Source organism: Oncorhynchus mykiss, chromosome 7 (genome assembly GCF_013265735.2).
Source record: "Oncorhynchus mykiss isolate Arlee chromosome 7, USDA_OmykA_1.1, whole genome shotgun sequence".
Lineage (NCBI taxonomy): Eukaryota > Metazoa > Chordata > Actinopteri > Salmoniformes > Salmonidae > Oncorhynchus > Oncorhynchus mykiss.
The window spans coordinates 80,028,747-80,047,179 of record NC_048571.1 but is presented as its reverse complement, the minus strand read 5'-3'; the positions used below and the strand labels follow the sequence as shown (position 1 = coordinate 80,047,179).

The window sequence follows — 18,433 nt, the reverse complement described above, 5'->3', positions numbered from 1 at the left end:
TTACTGGCCCAACGCTCTAACCACTAGGCTACCTGCCGCCCCGGGTGTGACGATGTAAAATGTTATTTAAGGGTTTAGGGTCGAGGATTGTCTACTTTGAATTTGGACTGCAGCCTTTGAAGATAGGCTAAAACTACTTCTCCAATAGAAATCCCCAATCACACTTGTAGGCAATGGCATGGCAATATTGGCTTGCTAACAGTGCGCATGTGCAGGCTGTCAAATCAAAGTCACTCCTTCGATACAAAGTAATTTCACAAGGTTGGAGTAATAAGCCTTTCAACTACTTAAGACATTGGCCAAATCTAGGTTTTGCCAATAGATTTTAAGAAAATGAACAACTAAGGTATCATTTTTCACTTCTCAAACCCCAGCCTTGTCTGTTTGGCAAGCGTTTCTGGAAATATCGCGATGTTGCGCCTCTGGGTTTAGAAACTCCACAGCTGGCCAGTTTGTCACAGTTACGAAGACGAGTCACCTATCTATCTCTATGGCTTACAATCAACGTAGCCAATACTACTTCCTGAAAGTACTTCCTGATTTTGTTTTTCAAGTTTAAAATAATAATAATGTAAACAATAATGTAGTTAAATATGTAGGAGATATACGTTGGTATTATTGAAACGAACATAAAGAGAGCGTGTTGGCTACATACATTTCTAAACTAAAAATAACTACGGAGTGTCACGTGACACGACATTGGACCGTAGTTCAAGATGGAGTCTGCGCCTTATTTTGTAGCTTTCCACCTACAGTAATCATAATATGGCAAATTATATTAGTGATTTTTAAAGTTCTGAGTTTGAGAAGGTCATTTTTTCTTTGCTTCTCGTCCATCTGTTTGGGATTTGAATATAGGTCTTTGATGAAAAGAGAGGTTATTTGCTAAAAATCTTGTCAACTGAAACATCTAGCTAGGTAGCGATCGGTTAAGTGGTTGGAATGTTCATAAACGTTCTATTAATTCGGAGATCGATATGACGCTGAGAGAGTTAAAGGTTTGCCTTCTTGGGGTAAGACAATCTGATTTGTATTCATCTAACTATCTGTTAATTCAGATTGCAGTATGTCAAGTGACAGACGCCACAGCAATGCTGCTAAACGTTTTCTGCACCGCACTACCTAATATGTAGCTGGCTGAACTCCCCTCCATGGCGAAGCAAGTTTCTGATGAACTCCACCAACGGAGTGGGGCAGAGACCAGTTCGTCAGAAACTCCCTTGGCCGTGGAGTTTAGTCAGTTAGCTAATATTTAAATGACATGACTCTATTTTACTCATCAGTAATAGATTAGTCGTCCAGGCTAACGTTGATAAACATTACATGTGTATGTATTGCACAAGTGTTGCGAAATATTTGCATCATAGTAGTAGGAATATTTCTTCTTCTTGAACCAATGGGGTATTCTCTTCACATATTGATGTTATCCTGAGATGAGTTAATGGTCTGTGTGGTCTTGGCAGTAACCGAGTATGGATGAATTCTAACATTCACTAAACTCCTTCCCTTGTGATTCTTCAGGACACTGGGGTTGGAAAGTCAAGCATTGTTTGGAGGTTTGTGGAGGACAACTTTGACCCCAACATTAATCCAACTATTGGGTAAGTGTTATAGTCCTTCACCCACTAAATATTCTGGAAAGATGATTTCCTATCCTACAAGGTCCAACTGAAATTTGACTTACTCTTTTAAACCCAACCGCTCCGGAAAAAATAAACACATACAGTACATACACAGGTTTTGAAGAGGTGGGGGGGGGGGGGGGGGGGGGGGGCTGCCACACTGGGTGCCCAGTGAGCTGTTGTGGGAAGTTAAGTGCAATGGCATGTAGGATTTGATTCCAGCAACCCTCTGGTTGCCAGCTCACTTCCCGCCAGATTTTTCCAGCGGATCCGGGATTTGAACTGGCAACCCTCCGGTTGCTGGCTCGTATCTCTAACCTGCCCCTTACTGTACTGCCTGCCAATGCATTGAGTAATACATTTAGAAAAATGCATGCACATATTGGGATTTACTGGGAGTGATGTCATCCCAGTCTAATTCATTTATAGCCTGGCCCCAGATCTGTTTCTGCTATCATGTCAACTCATGACAGTGAGAGGCAAGGAGTTGACATGATCGCACAAACAGATCTGGGACCAGGCTAATCATTTTATCACAAGCTAATCAATGTATCACTTCTGTACTTATTTTTGTAATGTGGTAAAAGGGTGAGCCTTATTGTACACTCAACAAAAATATAAATGCAACAATTTCAACGATCTTACTGATTTACAGTTCATAAGGAAATCATTCAATTGAAATAAATAAATCAAGGCCCTAATCTATGGATTACACATAACTGGGAATACTCATATGCATCTGTTGGTCACAGATATCTTTAAAAAAAGATAGGGGTGTGGATCAGAAAACCAGTTAGTATCAGGTGTGACCATCGTTTACCTCGTGCAGCATGACACATTTCCTTCGCATAGAGTTTATCAGGCTGTTGATTGTGGCCTGTGGAATGTTGTCCCACTCCTCTTCAATGGATGTGCAAAGTTGCTGGATATTGGTGGAAACTGGAACACTGTCAAACACTTCGATCCAGAGCATCCCAAACATGTTCAACGTGTATTATCATGCGAAACATGAGGTGATGACGGCGGATGAATTGCACGACAATGGGCCTCAGGATCTCATCACGGTATCTCTGTGCATTCAAATCGCCATCGATAAAATGCAATTGTGTTCGTTGCTCATAGCTTACGCCTGCCCATACCATAACCCCACCGCCAACCATACCTCTCGCCCACACAACGCTATACATGCTGTCTGCCATCTGCCCCATATAGTTGAAACCAGGATTCATCCTTGAAGAGCACAGTTCTCCAGCGTGCCAGTGACCCTTCGAAGGTGAGCTTTTGCCCACTAAAGTTGGTTACGACGCTGAACTGCAGTCAGGTCATGACCTTGGTGAGGATGATGAGCACACAGATGAGCTTCCCTGAGGCGGTTTCTGACAGTTTGTGCAGAAATTATTACATTGTGCAATCCCACAGTTTCATCAGTTGTCTGGGTGGCTGGTCTCCGATGATCCCGCAGGTGAAGAAGCCGGATGTGGAGGTCCTGAGCTGTCGTGGTTACACGTGGTCTGCGGTTATGAGGCTGGTAGGACGTACTGCCAAATTCTTTAAAATTATGTCGGAGGTGGCTTATGGTAGAGAAATGGACATTACATTCTCTGGCAGCATCTGTGGTGGACATTCCTGCAGTCAGCATGCCAATTGCACACTCAACTTGAGACATCTGTGGCATTGTGTTGTATGGTGCACTTGTGTAATGATCATGCTGTTTAATCAGCTTCTTGATATACCACACTGGTCAGGTGGATGGATTATCTTGACAAACGAGAAATGCTCACTAACAGGGATGTAAACAAATTTGTGCATAACATTTGCGAGAAATAAGCTTCTTGTGCATATGTACAATTTTATTTCAGCTCATGAAACATGGCATCAACACTTTACATGTTGCATTTTATATTTTTGTTCAGTGTAATAAACTAGTGGTTCCCAACTCCGGTCCCCGAGTACCCCCAACAGTACAAATTTTGAATGTAGCCCCGGACAAGAACTCCTTATTCAACTTGTCAACTTATCATCAGGCCCTCTTGAGTTGAATCAGGTACTGTATATTTGTCTGGGGCTACAACATGTGCTGTTGGGGGAAGTCAAGGACTGGAGTTGGGAAACACTGTATTAAACCATGTTAACATTATTTTGAAATGTGACTCGCATTGTATGGTTGTATTTTTGTTTTCCAGGGCATCCTTCATGACAAAGACGGTGCAGTATCAAAATGAGCTTCACAAATTTCTCATCTGGGACACTGCTGGGCAAGAGAGAGTTAGTAATCTTCTATCTTTTACAATATATTTTTCTCCAGAGGAAGTGGTCACTGTTAGACATAGGCCTTGTTTGAATAAAAATGCATCCTTCATTCCTCACTTCATTGAGGTAGCTTAATTACTGATCTCACATGATAGGTAAAATCAACATATTGGAAGTATCGCTCTCACTGACCTATCCAATCAGATAAGAGATTACATAAGGAAGGAAAGAACACATTTGTAAGGAATTTGACTAGGGCCATAGAGGTCTATGTTAGGGCTCCCGAGTGGCACATCGGTGCAATAGGCAACACAGTCCCTGATTAGAATCCAGGCTGAATCACATCCGGCCATGATTGGGAGTCGCATAGGGCAGCGCACAATCGGCCCAGCGTCGTCCGGGGTAGGCCGTCATTGTAAATAAGAATTTGTTATTAACTGACTTGCCTAGTTAAATAAAAAAATAAAAAAATATATATATATATATGTATGTATGTATGTATGTATGTATGTATGTGTATATATGTATATATATATATATATATGTGTTGAAGGCACATACTCCAAGTGCAGTATGTCATTGTACCTGATAGGGGGCGATATTTAGCTTACATTTAGCTGCCCCCAACAAAACATCAGCTTCTCTTTCCTCTCTCACTCTCTACCACAGCAAAGTTTTACTTTTAGCTATTAGTGAAGGGGGGGGGGGGGGGGGGGGCATTGATACTGTTTCATATTTCAATATTGTTTTTGGAGGGTATTATATAGATATTTTGACTCCAGGTATCGATTTGTAAAGTTGCGTTTTGTCGACTAGCGCTAGTCGGCTGTACCTGTGCCAAAACTCTGGTATTTTTCATCCTCGAGCTTGTTCTCTATCTTCTTTTTAAATAGTAAGTCGCTACCATATTTTTCAGTACTTTTATTTTCATGACTGATCAAAACTAATTTTCTCATGGCTCTCTCTTGTCCCTCTGCAGCAGACATATAGTGAGCTATATGTTTGGAACATCAAATCGCAATATCGAGTTGCAATACATATCATATCGACACCGAAGTATCAAGATAATACAGGATCGTGAGGTCCCTGGTAATTCCCAGCTCTATCATCTATGTGTACTGTGTCATTGGAGCGCACTCCACATTATGCTAAATCATGCCTTCAAAGGAACAGTCAAGACGAGTGGCTCATCAGCAGTCATAACGTGAGAGGCGAAAGTCTAGGGGCCACTCGCAACATGATCTGCTGTGATGTTAAATCTGGAATGCCTTGTAGCCCACACAGACGGACGACTGAAATAGATTATCTTTCAAAAGGTGCACCACATGAGTAATAGAACACGGTGTAGAAACGTATCATACATGTATACTAATATACAACAACTCTGTTGAATACAGTTCTGGAACCAGGTTAATATACAACAACTCTGTTGAATACAGTTCTGGAACCAGGTTAATATACAACAACTCTGTTGAATACAGATCTAGAACCAGGTTAATATACAACAACTCTGTTGAATACAGATCTAGAACCAGGTTAATATACAACAACTCTGTTGAATACAGATCTAGAACCAGGTTAATATACAACAACTCTGTTGAATACAGTTCTAGAACCAGGTTAATATACAACAACTCTGTTGAATCCAGATCTAGAACCAGGTTAATATACAACAACTCTGTTGAATCCAGATCTAGAACCAGGTTAATATACAACAACTCTGTTGAATCCAGATCTAGAACCAGGTTAATATACAACAACTCTGTTGAATACAGTTCTGGAACCAGGTTAATATACAACAACTCTGTTGAATACAGATCTAGAACCAGGTTAATATACAACAACTCTGTTGAATACAGTTCTAGAACCAGGTTAATATACAACAACTCTGTTGAATACAGATCTAGAACCAGGTTAATATACAACAACTCTGTTGAATACAGTTCTAGAACCAGGTTAATATACAACAACTCTGTTGAATACAGTTCTAGAACCAGGTTAATATACAACAACTCTGTTGAATACAGTTCTAGAACCAGGTTAATATACAACAACTCTGTTGAATACAGTTCTAGAACCAGGTTAATATACAACAACTCTGTTGAATACAGTTCTAGAACCAGGTTAATATACAACAACTCTGTTGAATACAGTTCTAGAACCAGGTTAATATACAACAACTCTGTTGAATACAGTTCTGGAACCAGGTTAATATACAACAACTCTGTTGAATACAGTTCTGGAACCAGGTTAATATACAACAACTCTGTTGAATACAGTTCTAGAACCAGGTTAATATACAACAACTAGTCTGGCTCCGGATGGGTTTGTGCCATATAGCCAACTTTTTATGGTCGTTATCGTAACAAACATGATGTTTGGCATACCTGTTTACGGTGGTGAGATAATGGTCTGTTCCTCTGTGTTGTCTTCTAGAGAGGGGTGGTGAGATAATGGTCTGTTCCTCTGTGTGGTGTTCTAGAGAGGGGTGGTGAGATAATGGTCTGTTCCTCTGTGTTGTGTTCTAGAGAGGGGTGGTGAGATAATGGTCTGTTCTAGACTTCGACCGATTTAATCTGAATGGCCGATTTTAATTATAACAATCGGAAATCGGTAATTTTGGACACAGATTTGGCCAATTTTTTAAAATATTTTTTATGTATTTTTCACCTTTATTTATCCTGTATTTAACTAGGCAAGTCAGTTAAGAACACATTCTTATCTTCAATGACGGCCTAGGAATGGTGGGTTAACTGCCTTGTTCATGGGCAGAATGACAGATTTTTCCTTGTCAGCTCGGGGATTCAATCTTGCAACCTTACAGTTAACTAGTCCAATGCTCTAACCACCTGATTACATTGCACTCCACGAGTGCATATAATCGATGCGGTGCGTATTCGCGAAAAAGGACTGTCTTGCTCCAATGTGTACCTAACCATAAACATCAATGCCTTTCTTAAAATCAATACACAAGTATATATTTTTAAACCTGCATATTTAGTTAATATTGCCTGCTAACCTGTCTCGTTGCAAACTCTGTGAAGACTATTTCTTCCTAACAAAGACAGCCAACTTTGCCAAACGGGGGATGATTTTAAAAAAGCACTATCGTTGCACGACTGTACCTAACCATAAACACCAATGTCTTCCTTAAAATCAATACACAGTAGTATATATTTTTAAAAAGGCATATTTAGCTAAAAGAAATCCAGGTTAGCAGGCAATATTAACCAGGTGAAATTGTGTCACTTCTCTTGCGTTCATTGCATGCAGAGTCAGTGTATATGCAACAGTTTGGACCGCCTAATTTGCCAGAATTTTACGTAATTATGACATAACATTGAAGGTTGTGCAATGTAACAGGAATATTTAGACTTATGGATGCCACCCGTTAGATAAAATACGGAACGGTTCCTTATTTCACTGAAAGAATAAACGTCTTGTTTTCGAGATGATAGTTTCCGGATTCGACCATATTAATGACCAAAGGCTCGTATTTCTGTGTGTTATTATGTTACAATGAAGTCTATGATTTGATAGAGCAGTCTGACTGAGCGATGGTAGGCACCAGCACAGCAGGCTCGTAAGCATTCATTCAAACAGCACTTTCGTGGGTTTTGCCAGCAGCTCGTCGCTGTGCTTCAAGCATTGAGCTGTTTATGACTTCAAGTTTATGACATCAACTCCCGAGATTAGGCTGGTGTAACGATGTGATGTGAAATGGCAAGCTAGTTAGCGGGGTGCGCACTAATAGCGTCACTCGCTCTGAGACTTGGAGTGGTTGTTCCCCTTGCTCTGTGGAGAGATGGGTAACGCTGCTTCGAGGGTGGCTGTTGTCGATGTGTTCCTAGTTCGAGCCCAGGTAGGGGCGAGGAGAAGGACGGAAGCTATACTGTTACACTGGCAATACTAAAGTGACTATTGGATGTTGTTATAGGCAAAGGTATATGAAATACAAATCGTATAGAGAGAAATTGTCCTATAATTCCTATAATAACTACGACCTAAAACTTCTTACTTGGGAATATTGAAGACTTCTGTTAAAAGGAACCACCAGCTTTCATATGTTCTCATGCTTTTTTACATGGCACATATTGCACTTTTACTTTCTTCTCCAACACTTTGTTTTTGCATTATTTAAGCCAAATTGAACGTTTCATTTTTATTTGAGGCTAAATTGATTTTATTGATGTATTATATTAAGTTAAAATAAGTGTTCAGTATTGTTGTAATTGTCATTATTACAAATACATTTTTTTTTTTTAAATCGGCCGATTTTAATCGATATTGTTTTTTTTTTTTTGGACCTCCAATAATCGGTATCGCCGTTGAAAAATCATAATCGGCCGACCTCTAGTCTGTTCCTCTGTGTTGTGTTCTAGAGAGGGGTGGCGAGATAACGGTCTGTTCCTCTGTGTTGTCTTCTAGAGAGGGGTGGTGAGATAATGGTCTGTTCCTCTGTGTTGTCTTCTAGAGAGGGGTGGTGAGATAAAACAGGGTTTTTTCTTCTGTTCTTTAAACTTGTCTGAGTGCTTGGCCTGAAACAACGCTTACATTTGATTTTCCCTTAAGATAAGACACTTTCTCTGCCTGCTCCCTGGTTCCAACTGATCCACAGCCACTCTCCCTGCCAGCTCTCCTGCTCTCTCTCTCTCTCTCTCTCTCTCTCTCTCTCTCTCTCTCTCTCTCTCTCTCTGCATAGGTATATTCAGGGTAGTGGTAAAGCCCACACCATATTGCTGAGGCGTTCAGATCTACTCCGAGGGTAGAGCCAAAAGGAAGGGGTAGGGAACGATTTGGGACTCTCTCGCACACACTCACTCCGTCTCTCCCAGTGTTCCAAGGCTGTGAGCGAGAAGATGGGAACATTTCTGGCCTGCTTCACTGTTGTCTTCCTTCATTGTAAATCTGCAGCTGCCTTGTTTCGAAGCTGATCGCCTCTGGAGGAGTTGTGGTCATCAGAACCAGTTTGTGTAATTAACAGTATTGGAGTTCGGTTGAGAGATTTAGTAGAAGCTGGTGGAATGAGAGAGAGCTGTGATGATGCACCCTCTGATGGCCTGACGGGTGCATCATCTTAGCTGTGCTTGTCAACACCCCTGTTCAGAGATCTCCAATCTCACCATGCTGCTGCACAGAGAAGAAGCTGGGTCTCCCCTTTGCTCTCTGCATGGACGGGCACCTTTCATTGGGTGCTAGGCTCATAATTTCAGTAATTCATCTACACACGTTTAGCAAAATAAGGGCGTTTTTTTTTTTTTTTTTTTTTTTACAGCTCTGGTGTGGTCGGATGTCTGGGCCCGTATCAACAAAGCCTCTCGAAGTAGGCAGTTTCACCTTTTTCTATCATAATGAAATAACATTATATGGACAGGTTGGGATCTGATCCTAGATCAGCACTCCTACTTTGAGATGTGTTGTGGATTCTAGCCCTCACTGTGAAAATGTTCTCTGGATACACTTTGTGGAAGGGGACCACACAAGACTGGCTGTACTGCGTCTAGCTACACATCGCTAGCCAGTCAGACAGGCAGCATCCCTTTCCGCCATCTGCCAAGTATCCCAAGTTGGACTCCCTCCGGTAGTCTCGGGGCCAGTAACAACTATAATTGCAAGGAATGTGTGCTTTTCCTGAGGTAACCGTGTCATTCCAAGCTGGGATAGTTTATTCCTTTTTATCGTAAAGGAAAATGAGAATTGACCCAGGTCGTGCCAAGTTAATGTTTGACTGGGATCACTCCTGTTTGTTTTAAAGCTAATCTCTTTATTTCATTAGCTAATAGATTACATGCCTGTTATTCCTTTCATGGTTAAATATGCTAATTATGTTAGAAAATTTGTGTGGTAGATTATCCTAAGATGTAGGAGGATCTAGCCTAAATGGTAGCCTAATTTATGACAGGTGTGTTACCTTCCACTTGTTTGTTGCAGATGGTCTGAATACCATTCATTGTTACTTCTCAGTATACGTGATAACAATCATACCAAATCAAACATGCTGCATGCCTTTTCAACAATATCAAAATACTTGTGTTCACATCATTTGAAAGAGTTGATTGTGAATGAAGATACTTTTCTGCGGGTAATTTAGGCTGTAGCCTGCACATTTTAGAGATATTGGATTTGGTATTTGGATAAGAATGCTTAGGTTCGCATTTGGTGACAGCAGCTATTTAAATGAAACCAAAGCTGTCTCTCCTCGTCCAATAGTTAGGTGAACTATCCTTTTTAAGCTTGACAACAGGTTTAAAAACAGTCATCGCAGAGACCTTTTGCGTTTACCCATCCAGTGTAAGGAAAGCTCTGAAATATGCATTTGATTTAGAGTTCTATGAACACAGGCATATGCTAATTGCGTTGGCATTTTCAAGCCAGAACTCATAAGCTTTTGGAAAATATTATACCAGAAGAAATGGAGAACTGGCAAACATCAGGCAACCCCCCCCCCCCCCCCAACAATGGAATGGGAAACGCTGTAAACTCAGCTTGTTTTTATTATACAGGGATTTGTGATCTGCTGGGTGAAGACCAAATGTATAGTTCTCCATTAATATTAAATGGCTAACTGCCTTTGACACATTGTGCTCCTCTTTATCCTGATGCTTACCACATGTGAGCCCTCGGTGGAAAGGCTTGCCATACTTCCCATGTAACGAAAGCCACTTGGCATATAGGCTTGGAACAGAATTCCTTTTGGGTTTTTCAAGAAGGTCCATCGTTTCTCTTTGCTTTAGTTTCACCCCTCCATTTTGAGTTGGATGTTTTATCTCATGACACGTTCAGGTAAAAGGGAAAGTGAAGTAAGTTATGTAACGTTGACGAAATGTAACCGTATACGGCTTAATAAAGATTGGGTAGTTTGACTGTGTAATGTTTTGGAAAACGGGCGGTAGAACGGATTGCAGTGCTATTTTGGTAGCCTTTGATTTTCTCATGGATGTCCTAAATAAACAATTACGTGCGATCTAGATACACAATCCTTGAAGATGAGCCAAAAATGTCTGTGACTGTTTCTTTAAAGCATAGCATCTCTTAGGATAAGTCATGTACTCTTACTTTAATTATGATCTACACTACCACAAATGCATACATGGCCCCTTGACCTCACTGTAACAGTGCAACCGGTTTGGCTGTAGATAAATCCCTGTTGAAAGCTTTAGAAAACCAACTATCTTCTCTGTCCAGAGGGACAGCCTCTTTATCTGAAGAATGGCTGCAGTCCATTACTCACCGTCCTCTTTCTCCACTTCTCTCTGCTTTCCCATAGTTCCGTGCGTTGGCGCCAATGTACTACAGAGGCTCTGCGGCAGCCATCATTGTTTATGACATCACTAAAGAGGTAAAGTTTTCCCTCTGGTAACATACTGTGATATGACATTTGTTTAGTTGGTTTTTTCCCTCAAATGTTTAAAAGGACACTGTACTACTCTTTTCCTGTGATGTAAATTTGCTAAATTATATTTTTTACCACAGAAAAAAAGTCTCTAAATAGATTGACCTTTTGCAAAACACAGGTATCCATGCACATAATTCTGCTGTCAACTGTAGGCAACTATGGGGGCCCACTGGTCACTGAGTCCAATGTAGGCATGTTCAGTAAACATCTGATACTGGCCACTCTCACATTCCATGTGGAGAGAGGCACACCCATTTGTCTGCATATCATGTTTACATCGCCTATGTTTCATGACTGTTTAAACCACATACTCCCACACAGTCATGCGTTGCATAACATTTTCTCAAACTCTTACAATATAAGATGTTTACTAGGCCTATATACTGTATACTATAAAGTTAGTAAGAATGGCTCGAACCGCTGTTTCTCAGGACTCGTTCCAGACGTTAAAGAACTGGGTGAAGGAGCTTCGTCAGCACGGCCCGCCCAACATCGTGGTAGCCATCGCTGGCAACAAGTGTGACCTATCCGATGCCAGGTAAATACATCCCTCATGTCCCCCAGGAAGACATGGTTGTGTCCCAAATGGCACCATATTCCATATATAGTGCACTACTTTGGACCATGGTCCTGGTCAAAAGTAGTGCACTATATAGGGAATAGGGTGTCATTTGAGACACAGACACTGGTTTATTGTTACAAATCAGCAGCATGGTTTCCATACTCTCATTTTACCAGACGAATCGCTGAATTGTTGACACGAGATTTGCTTGTGCTACATTTTCTAATGAAAGTTAAAGGACTCGTCCACGCTTTGTTTGTGCAAGGGACGTCATCGGCCGAGCGTGTATCTTGAATCTTTCGGCTCCAACAATTTGAACGTACCGAGGAACGGTAACAAGCGGCCGATACAGCTCTCTGCTGGAGGATACACTTCTCCCAGTTTATCTAATGTCACCCAAACATGCTGGCTTTAGGTGAGAGGACATTAACTACTAGAGTAGCTTAATTTGCATTGAAGCAAGGGAGAGAACTGATGCTTGAAAATCGATGAATTTTTTTTCCATCTACCATCCATTAGTATTAGTCTTAATTGACAATCTAAGCAGTTGTTAGACATGACTGTACATGGAAATGATATACAGCACAGGTCTGGTTGAAAAAGAGAAACATGGATATGCTATTGTTTGCAGTCGGGAGTGGACTCTGGAGCGTACGATGCTTGTTCGCCTCCATGTAGTCCATTGTAATAAAATGAGCATTAGCTGGATTGAATGACAGAACAGTAGCACTGGGGGAAGAAGTCTAGCAGAGATGAGCACTGTGATACTGGTGGGGTGGTGCCACCTTGGGTCCCATTCTCTGTTCATCTCCCTGTTGGGTTCGTCTCATGTTTGAAGGGGTGTGTCCTCGTGCCTCCTCTTTCTCATCTGCACTGATGTGAAACAACTGGACAGGCTGACGTGAATTCTTGGCTCATGTCTCCCCAGTATTGAGCTGCACCCATAAAAATCCCCATCCCTAAAAAGCTGTCTGATTAAGCTAGAGATATTTGTTTTTGCATTGGATGTATCTCAAGAGTGTGCAAAGCTGTCATCAAGGCCATTGGGTGGCTATTTTGAAGAATCTCAAATAAAAAATCAATTTTGATTTGTTTAACACTTTTGTTGGTTACTACATGCCTCCATATGTGTTATTTCATAGTTTTGATGTCTACAATGTAGGAAATAGTAAAAATAAAGAAAAACCCTTGAATGAGTAGATGTGTCCAAACTTTTGACTGGTAGTGTATATCAAACCTTTTTTAATGTACTCAGAGGACCTTTATTAGCATATTTATTAGCATACGTTTTAAATGTTTCCTGGTCTTTCTTATATCTCTCAGATAAAGGACAGAGACTTCAGAACAAATTTCCATTCTATTTTTTTGGGGGACCATCTGTCATTCCATGCGTTCGTATGGGCTAATAGCAGCAAGACACAAAAAAATAATTTGTATATAGTTTTTTGATACTTCGAGTGGTCTTGAAATTCTAAATCAAATAGATAAATGATCCTTGGTATGATCTTCTTAAACCAATTGCACATAGCTTAGTAGAACCCCCTTCCCCGTCTGTTACTGGTTAAGACTTGAACACACCCGTCTTTATAGGGAGGTCTCAGAGAAGGATGCCAAGGACTACGCTGACTCCATCCACGCCATCTTTGTGGAGACCAGCGCCAAGAACGCCATTAACATCAATGAGGTCTTTATAGAGATAAGTAAGTGTGGTTTTTTTTTCACTAGCTTTTGGAGGCATCCAATCTTTTAGGCCAAATATATGCTTTATGGTATACCATGTTTATTACTAGTGGTGTACAATGGCTGAAATTGTCCTTGTTTATTTAAGTGTATCAAACAATATTGTGTGAGCTTCTGCTGATGTTCCTATTTTAACCAATGGTTTATGGGTGTAACTTTTGTTTTTTTTGTCCCTCTTGCACATTTTGTTCCCGCCTGCAGGTCAACGGATCCCTGTCCTAGATGCAGGGGGAGGGGCTGCAGGGAATGGCTTCAAACTGCGCCGGCGGCCCTCAGAGACCCGGACCCGGACCTGCTGCTGATGCTGCCAGTGATTCCTGACCGTAGTCCCCACATTGACCCTTGACCCCTGACCCTTCTCTGCTTGCAGCCTCCATAATCCCCCCCTAACCACAGACCTGCGTCACAGAGACCTGGGAGCTGTAAATTCCACTCCTCCATCAGGAAACCCTGATTACTACCGCCATTGAATCCTGCATCAAATGCTACACTGTAAAGAGAGAGCAGCCGAGCAAATTACAGTTCACTAGGATATATGACCATATCTCATCGTTCTATGCGGCTAACTTTGGCTTAGTTATTGTGAAGCTGTAGTCTTGTGTTTTTAATGCCTATCTGGAGCCCAAAAGGTTCAAATTAAGTCCACAGCCTTTAAAGGCACTGTATTTGTCTTGCAGCATTTACAGTGATGTGACCTCTGCAGAAGTCAGGGCATTTATTATTCTTGCTCTTAACCAAGCAGCACAGAGCTGTTGTGAAGGAAGTTGTCAAGGCAGTGAGTTTTGTGTTTATGCAGGACCTCCCACCCTCTCCTACCATCAACCAATCATGTCACTGCAGAGTTATACGGAGCACTCTGTTTTGTTACAAAATTTGAGATGCGCACAGCGATGTGGTGTGGAGCTGAATTGTGTCACGCCATCCATACGGTGCATCCGACTACATTTTTGGATTAAGCATAAATTGGATCTCAGTATTTAGCCTTTAGGTTTGCCAAGTAGGTCTATGGCAGCTATTCTTTAGGATTGCCAAGTAGGTCTATAGCAGCTATTCTTTAGGTTCGCCAAGTAAGTCTATGGCAGCTATCCTTTAGGTTCGCCAAGTAGGTCTATGGCAGCTATCCTTTAGGATTGCCAAGTAGGTCTATGGCAGCTATCCTTTAGGATCGCCAAGTAGATCTATGGCAGCTATCCTTTAGGTTTGCCAAGTAGGTCTATTGCAGCTATCCTTTAGGATCGCCAAGTAGATCTATGGCAGCTATTCTTTAGGATCGCCAAGTAGATATATGGCAGCTATCCTTTAGGATCGCCAAGTAGGTCTATGGCAGCTATCCTTTAGGTTCGCCAAGTAGGTCTATGGCAGCTATCCTTTAGGTTCGCCAAGTAGGTCTATGGCAGCTATCCTTTAGGATCGCCAAGTAGGTCTATGGCAGTCTCACCCCCCTCCTTGCTGTGTTCACTTCATCCTCCCGTTTTCCAGATCTGTGGCTCGTCCAAGCCTATGGCACCAGATTCCTATGTGGCTCTGGTCAAAAGTAGTGCACCTTATACACCGAGTGTACAAAACATTAAGAACACCTTCCTAATATTGAGTTGTCAGCCTCGTTTCGTTGGGGCATGGACTCTACAAGGTGTCGAAAGCGTTTCACAGGGATGCTGGCCCATGTTGACTTCAATGCTTCCCACAGTTGTGTCAAGTTGGCTGGATGTCCTTTGGGTGGTGGACAGTTCTTGATACACATGGGAAACTGTTGAGCGTGAAAAATCCAGCAGCGTTGCAGTTCTTGACACAAACCAGTGCGCCTGGTACCTACTACCATACCCTGTTCAAGCCACTTCAATCTTTTCTCTTGCCCATTCGCCCTCAATGGCACACCACAGGAGGTTGGTGGCACCTTAATTTAAGAAGAACAGGATTGTGGTAATGAGCGGAGTCAGTGGAATGGTCACATGTACATTAAACACATGGTCTCCAGGTCTTTGATGCCATTTTCCCCTCAGCAGCCTCCACTGTGGCACACATAGACAATCCATGTCTCAAGGCTTAAAAATCCTTCTTAAACCTGTCTCCTCCCCTTCATCGACACTGATTGAAGTGGATTTAACAGGTGACATCAATAAGGGATCACCTGGTCATTCTCTGTCGTGGAAAGAGCAGGTATTCCTAAGGATTTGTCCACTCAGTTTAGAGAAATGGGGTGCCATCTGAGAGGAATCCTACATCTGTCCTGTCCTTGAAGCTTTTCTGCGTGAATTGTCCCCGAGTGGTCCAAAGCCACAGCAGTTGCTATGGTTTCCCCAAGTTGTAAGAGCTCCCCTCCCGGCTTTTTTTTTTATATGTCTTGTAATACTTCTGAAAAGTTTACTCAGATTTTATTTCCGTTCTTATCTTGTAAACCTCTACACGGGTCATGGCATCATTGGATCTGCAGCATGCAGTGCTTCTTCTCTTGGAACAACCACATTATCTATTTTCCAACAGGAGACTAAATTAATGTTCTACACGAATGTTCTATTTGTTAAATTGTGCTTGTGTAAAATAAGTCATTGTTCGATTTTATTTTTCTTCCCAAATTTAAGAAGAAACATCCCCAACTCTAACTCTTGTGAACCAGGTAGATGAGTCAGGTGCATGATGGGAAGTGTAGTTGTGTAGTCTGTTACATTTTAAGGACCTTCACACAGTGCTTTGCAGCACAGGGCCAAGGCAGGTGTTTGCCAAACCGTTTGAGAAACAGTAATGAAAATCCCTAATGGGGGTAATGTGCTATTTTTCTGTCATATTGTTTCTCCATTACAATTTCAGTGCTCATCAATATCGTTGTGTCTCTCAGTGACTGCTTTAGCCTTGACACTTTGGAGGGAAAATGGGTTTGATAAAGGGGATTTTAACTTGGCTGGTTGATGGTTACCACCGAAAAGGAGTCATTTTATTGCTGTCTTCTACATTGAGGCCTCGTCTCTTAGAGGGCCAGGCTGTTTGAGTGCTGACAAGACTGGCAGGCAGTCAGCAAGTGTGCGGTTATAACTGCTAACGTTTTCCACTTTAATAGTTGATAGTTGGGGCGGCAGGGTAGCCTAGTGGTTAGAGCGTTGGACTAGTAACCGGAAGGTTGCAAGTTCAAACCCCCCCGAGCTGACAAGGTACAAATCTGTCGTTCTGCCCCTGAACAGGCAGTTAACCCACTGTTTCTAGGCCGGTAAAACATGTTTTATTTTTTTTATTTAGCCAATCGCTGAAATTCTGTAAATATATTTCCCTGGAGTGCTTGGAGTATACTGCCAGCCCTTTTACAGTGTTCATTGCGTTTCAATGTTTTTGAAATGGCATTTTAACTGTTTGTGTTAGTTGGCAACCCCCGTCCGTCTGCGATCTCTCACTGTTTTTTTTTGTTATGACAGTTTTACAGGAGAGTGATTTTGTGAGGTCCTGCCAATTCTTTAATTGTCCCATAAAAATAAAAAAAATCATCTTTCTTTTCTCATTCCTTTACAGAATAAGCACTGGCTCGCACATCCAACATAGTTTTACTACCTGGCCAGAGATAAAAAAGGACCATATCTGGAAACTGGACTTGTTCTAAGAAGAACAAGTCGACAATCTTTAGATCTTTCTAAAGAAAAGGTTTCCCGCAGAGAACCAGGCACAGCTTTCCATTGACATGCTGACCCGCTGATGAACCGTGCTCTCTTTTCAATTCCAAATGATGTGCTCTACTCCGGGGACCTGTTTCATTCGTTCCCCTTGCTCCTTCTTTCTGCTGCTGGCTGCCTTCACTACGCTGGGAAGCAAGCAATTAAGGAAAGCTTGAATATGGTGTGCATCTGGAACACCTTGTCCCAAAATACAAAGAGAAGCAATGAAGGAGCACTGAGCAATGTGTTCACTCTGTCTTAAATTGCTCCTTTGTGTAGTACAGTAATGTAAAGTCTCACATTTTAGTTCCTGACCTATTGCCATTTGACAGGCAATTTAGGGATAATGCCTAGCATAGAGCGATCCATGTAGTTGTTCCCCTTTCCTTTTCATTTCCTCCTAGTGTCTTTCTCTCTTGCCGAAAACACGTGAATGGGCCACATTTAACACCAGTTGAGGACTGGCCAGCCTGCCTCTAGCTGTAGACTGGCCAGGCTGCCTCTAGCTGTAGACTGGCCAGGCTGCCTCTAGCTGTAGACTGGCCAGGCTGCCTCTAGCTGTAGACTGGCCAGGCTGCCTCTAGCTGTAGACTGGCCAGGCTGCCTCTAGCTGTAGACTGGCCAGCCTGCCTCTAGCTGTAGACTGGCCAGCCTGCCTCTAGCTGTAGACTGGCCAGCCTGCCTCTAGCTGTAGACTGGCGTCTGAATTGTCTGTCCTTTCTCGTAATGTGTGCATTTGTTCACTTCCTTTCATTGATTTAAAGGAAACGACTGGTTTAAGAAATATGATGGAAAAACTCTGTGTTCAGTGGACACCAATCTAACCCAATGCTTTTAAATGAGCGGGGAGGAATACACAATTGCACACTGTTTAAGGGATAGGAGGGATAATTGTGTTTCAGGGTGGGTCTCTTGAGGTGAAGTTGTCTTAAAGGGGCTTTTGTCCTTTCCATTATAATCAGTGTTGATGGGGGAGGTGTGTTAATAGCAGGGTTGACTGTAATGTTCTTCAGGATTAATTTTTTTTTGACAACCATGTCAGTGCAATAATTGTCTTTATGGCAAGGGTTACTAAAATGTGACAAGAATTTTTAGGTATCGAGAAGATCTAGTTTCAAGTTTTGTCACATGCACAAGTACAGTGAAATGCTTGACTTGCACGCTCTACCCAACAGTGCAGTAATCAATATCAAAATAGTATAACTCATTTTTTGTGTGTGTATATACT

The 18,433-nt window shown here is 41.9% G+C and overlaps 1 protein-coding gene across 2 annotated transcripts; it reads left to right on the top strand.

Annotated features, from left to right (window-relative positions):
* Positions 1-520: 520 nt before the first annotated feature.
* On the top strand, positions 521-15,214 carry rab22a (RAB22A, member RAS oncogene family). 2 transcript variants are annotated; one of them, XR_005052676.1, is made up of 8 exons: positions 521-1,013; positions 1,522-1,601; positions 3,806-3,887; positions 11,140-11,211; positions 11,700-11,806; positions 13,421-13,530; positions 13,772-14,943; positions 14,979-15,214. XR_005052676.1 is itself a non-coding variant. In XM_021610703.2 (7 exons), exons 1-7 carry the CDS (start codon positions 978-980, stop codon positions 13,870-13,872), a joined length of 588 nt encoding a protein of 195 aa, XP_021466378.2. In that variant the 5' UTR covers positions 521-977; the 3' UTR covers positions 13,873-15,214. The 2 variants fall into 2 exon arrangements, 1 of the variants encoding a protein (XP_021466378.2); XM_021610703.2 differs by having other exon boundaries at positions 13,772-15,214.
* Positions 15,215-18,433: the final 3,219 nt, after the last annotated feature.